Source organism: Electrona antarctica, assembly GCF_951216825.1.
Source record: "Electrona antarctica genome assembly, chromosome: 4".
Taxonomy (NCBI): domain Eukaryota; kingdom Metazoa; phylum Chordata; class Actinopteri; order Myctophiformes; family Myctophidae; genus Electrona; species Electrona antarctica.
Genome location: NC_136809.1, coordinates 39250186 through 39260185, shown reverse-complemented (window position 1 = coordinate 39260185; position 10000 = coordinate 39250186). Strand labels below are relative to the sequence as shown.

Here is a 10000-nt window from a genome sequence, read left to right as displayed (position 1 = left end):
CTTCTTAGCGTTGGCAAGACCAGAGATTATTATTATTATTTATTTTATGTACTGTATTTATTTTTGATGAAAGCAGCTCACAGAACAGCCCTGGGAGTTTTAGACGAAGGAGCTGCTATGATAAGGATCCTGTGGAAAGGAGGGTCAGACATCAGCAACACTCGGCTCTACACACTGAAACACCAAAGTGTTTTGGCAGACAGAACCTGACGAGGGAGGGTTACAATTAACCAGGAGATGAGATTTAAATGCATTTAGATGGACTATTCATGTGGCCACTTAGCCAATCAAAAGGACATAATAACTAGCTATTTAAACAGCTAATCAAAAGGACATAATAACCATTTTAACAGCCAATCAAAAGGACATAACCATTTTAACACTATAATCAAACCAAATGTTCTTTTCTTTTTTCATTAACTTGTACCCCCTTTTTCCCAATGTTGTTATGCCAATTGATTCCTCCCCAAACACACATTTTTGAGTTATCACTGCTGTTGTATCCTAGCCCCCATGTGGAGGAAGTAGATAGTCTTCATCCTACTCGTCCTGCCCAACCATAGAGTCATATAAAATCTAGATGGCGGACAAGGAGTGACAGCCCCGCCCCCTGCTATTCATTTCAATGGAAGTTGCTCAGTGGCGTTTTGAAGCACCCGGAAGAACTACTACTAGATCTACTTCCGCATTTTTTCCGATTTGACCACCAACAGGTGGTCAAATTGTTGACCACCAACAATTTGACCACCAACAGTAAACCCAGCGGTGCTGGGCCTGCCTGCAGTTTCAGCTTTGACCAGTAGGGCCAGAGGCTTCAACATTGGCCAGCCACTCTGGGGGCTTGTGCCCAACACTCCTTGCTGGTGCCGCCCGCAACCGTCACGGTAAATCCCCATAAATAAACAAACCCTTCTGACCTGTCATGGCATACATATGCTACCGTATCTTTGTGAATATTAGATCCAGGTGCTCTCTAGTCTAACAGATACCAACCAATGCACTCGGTATCTCCAACGATCTCAAATCCCCAGAATCTACAAGATACAAGACCCAGAATCCAAAGCCTGGAAAAACAAGCCATGAAATCTGGTCTGGGAGTGAACCTTGTTTTTCGCTGACCAATAACAGTGCAGTCGCTTCAAATTTGGTGACGTCAGTGTTCTCTGCTGCGTACTACGGGGGAGGAGAGGGGAGGAGGAGGGGGGCAGGGGCGGGCGACGCGTACAGATCGGTGAATCAATAGGATCCACCGGCTGTTTTTGCCGGAATTTTTGAATTCGCCACTCTAGACCAGAAAACACATCGGCAGGGGCAGGCTAGTACTTGTCCAATTCTGCAATCATCCCTGATGATTAGAACTTTTGCCTCCTCTGGTGACCCATTCAGTTATGAACACCTTGAAATGTGTTGTCCAAGTTGATTGGATCTTGTTTAGTTTTCTTATAGGAAGCAAGCCCATCTGCTAATGTCAGCATTCTGCTTTGTCAGGCGTTTGTTCTCATACGAGTTGGATCCCTGCAGCTTTCCCTGCCCGAGTAGTGTGGTGGGGTTTTTTTTTCTTTCACAAAGTGAATTATTCTGGCAGAATTCTAGCTACGGAGGAGAGGATGACAACTCAATATCCTTGCTGTCCATGGAAATGCCCTTGCTGTCAAATAAAGTGATCACCGTTGTTCAAGGGAGTGTAGATGAGGCTCGGGGGGTTCTCTACTTGCAGCAGCAGCATTGTTGGGTAATTGTAGTATATACAGTAAACCTTCAATTAAATTGATATTTGCTCAATATGGAAATAGTAATATCGTAGTTGGGTTAAAAAAAACTTTTCACACAGTTTCAATTTGCTTGCTTTTTGTGTGCGGTGCGTGCGTGCGTGCGTGCGTGCGTGCGTGCGTGCGTGCGTGTGTGGCAGTAGCCTTCTTCAGAGAAGATTAGAAATACTTTTTAATCTGATTAAAAATACTTTTTAATCTGCTCTGAAGAAGGCTACTGTAACAGGAGTGAATGGATGGGACATTTTCGGCCACCATTGCGGAATGAATTTGTCTCCTACGGAAACAACACCCGCCTACGGTTAGTGGAAGCGAGGGTCGTCTGTACCCAGAAAATGTCCAAGAGTCATCAAAATCGTATCACAAATTGATTAAAAAAAAGTCGTTAAAGTCGTCATGGGCATGGAAAGAGTTGGTTTACTGCCACCTGCTGGACGCAAAGCCAACCTCAGACTGCCGAGGGCTGCGGGGGCGATTTAGAGGGTGCACACACAGCACAGAAACGGATGTTGTGGGTGTCCATCTTATGCTAAATAAATAGCGTCAATGCTAGCGAGCTAAACTATAGCCATCCTTGCTCTAGAAAGCGCCAATGTTTCCATCTAGACCACCGGATAATCAGCAAAGACCTCCGAACATTGCGCGTTTTATCCAAACCATGGAGAGCTCCGTAGTTTAGGAGTTATTCAGCTTTTAGTCAGCCTGTATAATGGGAGGTGGACAGCAGCGCAGTTGCGCAATCCGGTCTAGGATCGCTAAAGAAGGAAAGGCCAAGCCAAAATAATAATGAAAAAATAGAAATCAGCGATCCAGTTTGATATCAATAATAAAGCTTATCAGACGGAGCATTCCGCCAGGAGTGGAAGGTAATTACATTCCTTATGGCAGAGCGTTCCGCCAAAAGCAGTAAGTCTGATAATGGGTTAAACTCCCTTTTCCTAGAACAGGTGTCCTGATGTTTCCATTATATCAAAGTGCATGAAATTCTTAAGCCAGAGAGGGACTTTTTTATTTTACCTAAAAATGTCTTTCCAGTGAAATTCCACTTGATTGGTCAGGCTTGTCCTAAATTGTCATGGAGAGAGCCCAGGCAGGCACCATTAATTGCCGTTGTGGGGAGAAGCAGTAGAGGGTGGCAGGCACTGTAAGTGATTAGGCTTTCTCCACTAAAAGTTTGACTAGAAGTCAGCTTTGAACCAAGTAGCAGGCGGAGGCTCTAATCAGTATCCACCACACTGTGACTAACCGCTGGCGACAGCCAGCTGACAGGCCATCAACAAATCCATTGTTTTTAACAGATTTTTTTCCCCTCCTTTCGCAAACACAGCCAAAATTGGTGAAAGGTTGGTAAAATACACGAAAAAAACGATAAATGAAGATTGATAAATCACATTACTGATGATGACTGGGCAATTTGTTTATTTTTTGCTTGATGGGAGGGCTGCTTATGTGCATATCAATGCGGCAAGGTACAAACCTTGTATCTCCATAATTGTATGTTTGTTTTTCAAATGTATGCCTATTGATTGGCAACGCGTTGTGAGGCTAATTTCACTATTTGAATCACAGTTTTGGACTTTAGGTTTTCAGACGATATAGGATGCCTCTCTGCTCTGCAGCAGCCGATCAACAACATGGATGAGGCCGTGTTAGGCAGTGGTGAAAAGTAACCAAGTACATTTACTCAAGTACTGTACAATTTAGAGTCATTTCTATTAGTATTTTCAAGTAACATTCCTCCACGTTACCTCCAAACAAACGCAACTGAAGATGTTCATCGTCGTTGTCATAATGGCATAGTCATACATTAATAATAGAAAGAGGCAAGCATTTACAAAATAATCAATCTATAAGCTCTCAATGCCTTTTGTTGCGAAGCTTGTAGATCTGCTATTTTTACAATATTCATATGTGGAACCAAGTCAAACTCAATTAGCCCTTCGCTAAATCCCACCCCAAAAAGCGATTATCCAATGCCAATCCAAATAGTTTAGCAACTGTTGCTATGCAGGTTAAGCTTTCGCCTACCTCATAGCTGTCAGTGTTATTTTGCATAACACATACACAGCTTAACGTCGAGAAAGTTACACGACTGACCCACCCAGGTGATGGCAATAATACTATTGACCGTAGTCGTACAGTGCAACATGAAAACTCTGGTTGGGTGGTCGTTAAAAGTTGATTTCTCCCTCTGTCATTTCCTCGTATTTCTAGTTAATTTAAATAATGTCAAGCACATTTGTCCAGTGCATAGCCTACTGCAGGCCTGGTCGACTATATTTAGAAGACATTTTGAATGTTTTTCTACCGAAATGGTCGATTATTTTAACATGCATCTCAATGGGGGAGAAGGACAGCTTGTCCTGTCTCCTCGCTGCTAAAGTGCCTATTGGACAAGGACGGGTTGGGGAGGGACTTAGCGAAGGGCTAATTGAATACCTAAACTACTACATTCGATATGATTATTTTTGGGGCGGTCACAGCCTGAAAAGGTTGAGAACCTCTGGGTGAGGGCACCTGTTCAGCAGGTAGCAGATGGTACAAGCTAGGCTGTGTACTACACAATAGAGTTAACATTATCTCCTTTGAATGACATTGCACCTTGCAATTCAATGACGTTGGATTTGATTTCAGCGGTTTCACAGAACTCAGATTGTTGCGAATATATGACCACTGCCGTCACTACCTATACGCGCAATATGCACTATGAGTAGGGCAATTCACCGAAGGGGGCAACAAATGTGCTAAAAAGTGCCAAGAGTCCAAGTCTGGCAGTGTGCCGCGGGTTCGACTCCCGATCCCGACGGCCTTTACTTCATATCACCCCCCCATCTCTCTCTCCCATTCCCTGTTAGCCTACTGTCTGTCCCTCTATACAAAAATAAAAAATAAAATAAAGGCGAAAGCCACAAAAAAACATTTAAAAAAGTGCCAAGCCGACCCTGACCCTCATAATAACACATTTCTCCGCACCGCATAATAACAAGCGGCCGTGTGTGCGTCCTCACAAACGGCGAAAATACCCGATCTGAATGAGGAAATGCAGCGCTCACGTCGGGAGGGGGGCAGCACAAATATATCCGAGTAGGGCAACCAAAATATAGTCAGCTACGTCCCTGATGACTGTGCTATTACAATGATATACTGAAATTATGAGGTGATTTCTTAATTATTTTCCATCACAAATACCCCCTCTTAACGTGTTTGAATTGCTGCATTGAGACAATTATGCTTAATTACTTGTAAATTGCTCGTAATATTTTGTAAACTTACTGTAAGCGAATGTCATGGAAACACAGAGAATTATAAAACAATCCTGGTGAATTAATCATTTAGTTTTCTAATTAAAAGGTAGCCCTGCCAACTGAATCAAAAGAAAAGGAATAAAGTAATTTTTTCCCCCAACATCTGTTTTGTTCTGAAACAGCATTCTTCTGAAACGACATTACCTTGAAATAACGCACGCACGCACGCACGCACGCACGCACGCACGCACGCACGCACGCACGCACGCACGTGCGCACGTGCGTCTCAGAAGACACAGAGAGAGAGATATTGATGGCATCTTCTCTCCCTCACACAGATCGTATGTATAGTATATTTATGGTGTTCATGTATTTATTAATCTCCCTTTTGGCTCTAGTGTGTAAATGTTGTGACCTTCCGTAACCACACACTCCATCACTAGCAACCTGCCGCAGCTCTGCCCTGCCCCAAACAAAGGGTCAGGTGGTGGAGGGACGTACTGTATATTGATAAAGGACGGAGGGACAAAGGGACAGGTGGTGGAGGGACGGACTGTATATTGATAAAGGACGGAGGAACAAAGGGACAGGTGGTGGAGGGACGTACTGTATATTGATAAAGGACGGAGGGACAAAGGGACAGGTGGTGGAGGGACGGACTGTATATTGATAAAGGACGGAGGGACAAAGGGACAGGTGGTGGAGGGACGGACTGTATATTGATAAAGGACGGAGGAACAAAGGGACAGGTGGTGGAGGGACGTACTGTATATTGATAAAGGACGGAGGGACAAAGGGACAGGTGGTGGAGGGACGTACTGTATATTGATAAAGGACGGAGGGACAAAGGGACAGGTGGTGGAGGGACGGACTGTATATTGATAAAGGACGGAGGGACAAAGGGACAGGTGGTGGAGGGACGTACTGTATATTGATAAAGGACGGAGGGACAGGTGGTGGAGGGACGTACTGTATATTGATAAAGGACGGAGGGACAGGTGGTGGAGGGACGTACTGTATATTGATAAAGGACGGAGGGACAGGTGGTGGAGGGACGTACTGTATATTGATAAAGGATGGAGGGTCAGGTGGTGGAGGGACGTACTGTATATTGATAAAGGACGGAGGGACAGGTGGTGGAGGGACGTACTGTATATTGATAAAGGACGGAGGGACAGGTGGTGGAGGGACGTACTGTATATTGATAAAGGACGGAGGGACAGGTGGTGGAGGGACGTACTGTATATTGATAAAGGACGGAGGGTCAGGTGGTGGAGGGACGTACTGTATATTGATAAAGGACGGAGGGACAGGTGGTGGAGGGACGTACTGTATATTGATAAAGGACGGAGGGACAAAGGGACAGGTGGTGGAGGGACGTACTGTATATTGATAAAGGACGGAGGGACAAAGGGACAGGTGGTGGAGGGACGTACTGTATATTGATAAAGGACGGAGGGACAGGTGGTGGAGGGACGTACTGTATATTGATAAAGGACGGAGGGACAGGTGGTGGAGGGACGTACTGTATATTGATAAAGGATGGAGGGACAGGTGGTGGAGGGACGTACTGTATATTGATAAAGGACAGGTGGTGGAGGGACGTACTGTATATTGATAAAGGACGGAGGGACAAAGGGACAGGTGGTGGAGGGACGTACTGTATATTGATAAAGGACAGGTGGTGGAGGGACGTACTGTATATTGATAAAGGACGGAGGGACAAAGGGACAGGTGGTGGAGGGACGTACTGTATATTGATAAAGGACGGAGGGACAGGTGGTGGAGGGACGTACTGTATATTGATAAAGGACGGAGGGACAGGTGGTGGAGGGACGTACTGTATATTGATAAAGGACGGAGGGACAAAGCGGATGTGTATACGGGACAGCGTGACACACGGAAGGGAGGATGGACATATGGAAAGACAAAGACAAACAGTCAGATGGACGGATGAGCGACTGGCTGTGCATGGCACAGCAGGAATAGGGGACGGATGGACAGACATCCTGACATGGATGGATGGATGTGCATGAGACGGCATCAATAGTTGACGGTGACGGAGAGAGACAGATGGCATGATACGGCAAGGGCAGAGGTGGACAAAAATACAAAAATACAGACATACAGACATACAGTGGAGCCGTAACGGTCCATTTATACACTCTCAGAGTTGTGGTGGTCTGGTACCCAAACTTTAGAATTACAAGGACGCGCAGTTTGGTATGCATTAGATGATTAGACCACACTGGCCTCTTAGGTGATTCTGTTTTCTAAGCATGGCAGTATTTTGTGTTGGAACAGTGAGCAATATTTGAATTGTGTTGCAGTTTCTATGGAGTTGACAGCTGACTGAAAAGGTGATAATGGGGGAGTGATGGGGTGGGTTTGAACTCACCTGTTTCGAGGCGACCATCCAGTGATGTTGCTGTTGTTGAGGGTCCAGGAGTACTGGAGAGGCCAGCTGCCTCCAGCCAGGCAGGTCAGCACCAGTCTGTTCCCTTCCAGCACCACCTGCTGCCCTGGCATACCTCCACGCAGGTAGGGGGCCACCTCTGAGAGACAGAGAGAGAGAGAGAGAGAGAGAGAGAGAGAGAGAGAGAGAAAGGTATTTATCAGCTGATTCAAAAGTCTAGACATACTTGGAACTTGGAACAACCGGACATCATGTATTCCTCAAGGGTGTGTTTAACTACAAGTGCAAATCACAGAGCGTCTCTCAAAAGCAGGCACAATCATTGAGGAAGCTGTAAGTACAAGAATGCTGTATTAGTAATACACGGCAACAAGACAAAAACATACGGAAGTCACTGATTTCCAATGAGAAATGGGACATTGACGAGACGAAAACCAACATATTATGATGTTTGCCTGTCCCTTTACTGAGACAATGTTGAAGGTAGAACCAACATATGATGTTTGCCTGTCCCTTTACTGAGACAATGTTGAAGGTAGAACCAACATATATGATGTTTGCCTGTCCCTTTACTGAGACAATGTTGAAGGTAGAACCAACATATATGATGTTTGCCTGTCCCTTTACTGAGACAATGTTGAAGGTAGAACCAACATATATGATGTTTGCCTGTCCCTTTACTGAGACAATGTTGAAGGTAGAACCAACATGTGATGTTTGCCTGTCCCTTTACTGAGACAATGTTGAAGGTAGAACCAACATGTGATGTTTGCCTGTCCCTTTACTGAGACAATGTTGAAGGTAGAACCAACATATGATGTTTGCCTGTCCCTTTACTGAGACAATGTTGAAGGTAGAACCAACATATGATGTTTGCCTGTCCCTTTACTGAGACAATGTTGAAGGTAGAACCAACATGTGATGTTTGCCTGTCCCTTTACTGAGACAATGTTGAAGGTAGAACCAACATGTGATGTTTGCCTGTCCCTTTACTGAGACAATGTTGAAGGTAGAACCAACATATGATGTTTGCCTGTCCCTTTACTGAGACAATGTTGAAGGTAGATGACAAGAACCAACATATGATGTTTGCCTGTCCCTTTACTGAGACAATGTTGAAACCAACATATATGATGTTTGCCTGTCCCTTTACTGAGACAATGTTGAAGGTAAAACCAACATATATGATGTTTGCCTGTCCCTTTACTGAGACAATGTTGAAGGTAGAACCAACATGTGATGTTTGCCTGTCCCTTTACCGAGACAATGTTGAAGGTAGAACCAACATATGATGTTTGCCTGTCCCTTTACTGAGACAATGTTGAAGGTAGAACCAACATATGATGTTTGCCTGTCCCTTTACTGAGACAATGTTGAAGGTAGATGACGAGAACCAACATATGATGTTTGCCTGTCCCTTTACTGAGACAATGTTGAAGGTAGATGACGAGAACCAACATATGATGTTTGCCTGTCCCTTTACTGAGACAATGTTGAAACCAACATATATGATGTTTGCCTGTCCCTTTACTGAGACAATGTTGAAGGTAGATGACGAGAACCAACATATGATGTTTGCCTGTCCCTTTACTGAGACAATGATAGAACCAACATATGATGTTTGCCTGTCCCTTTACTGAGACAATGATAGAACCAACATATGATGTTTGCCTGTCCCTTTACTGAGACAATGATAGAACCAACATATGATGTTTGCCTGTCCCTTTACTGAGACAATGATAGAACCAACATATGATGTTTGCCTGTCCCTTTACTGAGACAATGTTGAAGGTAGCTGGGATTTCTTATGAAGGCGTATTACAGTACATACATTACATGCATGTAAAACCAAGTGAATCGTTTTACAATGGAGGAAATGTCTTGATACCAAATATCAACTGAACTCTTGCATGTGTTATAAATAATAAAAAATAAATGAAAACTATTGATGCTCCTACTGTACATATCCCTTTTGAGGGGCGCTAGCACCTCCTATGCCCAACGTTGTGTGTCTGTGTGTAACCCATAGCGATGATTTGATTGGCTCAAAAAGTGAAAATAATTGAACTGGGCCTCCTACGAGTGTAATTATAAAGACTTCTGGAGACGTCGAGCACTGAATGTGTTAAGACGAGCAAAATAGGGCCCACAAATGTGCTATGCTCCTGAACCACTAGGCCAGGCCAGCGGCCCACAGCTCATATACTCCGTATGAAATGAACATGTACTCTATTGGTCTCCGTGAGGAACTTCGTATATGCCTACTCTGCGTTTGACCCATCAATGATTAAGCAGTGAACAGCCATTGAGATTAGAAGCACCCAGGGGGCCACTGTGAGTGCACAAGGAGCATTTTTGCTGTCTGTATTCCAAGTTTATGCTATTTTTAACCATGCACCGTATCGTATATAATATATCTCTGCTGTCGGGGGGAAACCTCATAACTCCAAAATGTTCATTTTTCAGGAAATTAAGAAAACCTTATATTTTTAAAACAAAGCAATACAGCCTCATCAAAGTTGGTGTTGTAACTTTATATATTGTCAATTACTTCCATGAGAGGGGGAGAG

At 44.2% G+C, this 10000-nt stretch overlaps 1 protein-coding gene across 1 annotated transcript in view; it reads right to left on the bottom strand.

The window, feature by feature from the left end:
* sdk1b (sidekick cell adhesion molecule 1b) overlaps positions 1-10000 on the bottom strand; it is a 315440-nt gene that overhangs the window by 210095 nt on the left and 95345 nt on the right. Inside the window, 1 exon segment of the mRNA XM_079499197.1 lies at positions 7413-7569. Within this exon segment, the coding sequence (XP_079355323.1) occupies positions 7413-7569 (157 nt within the window).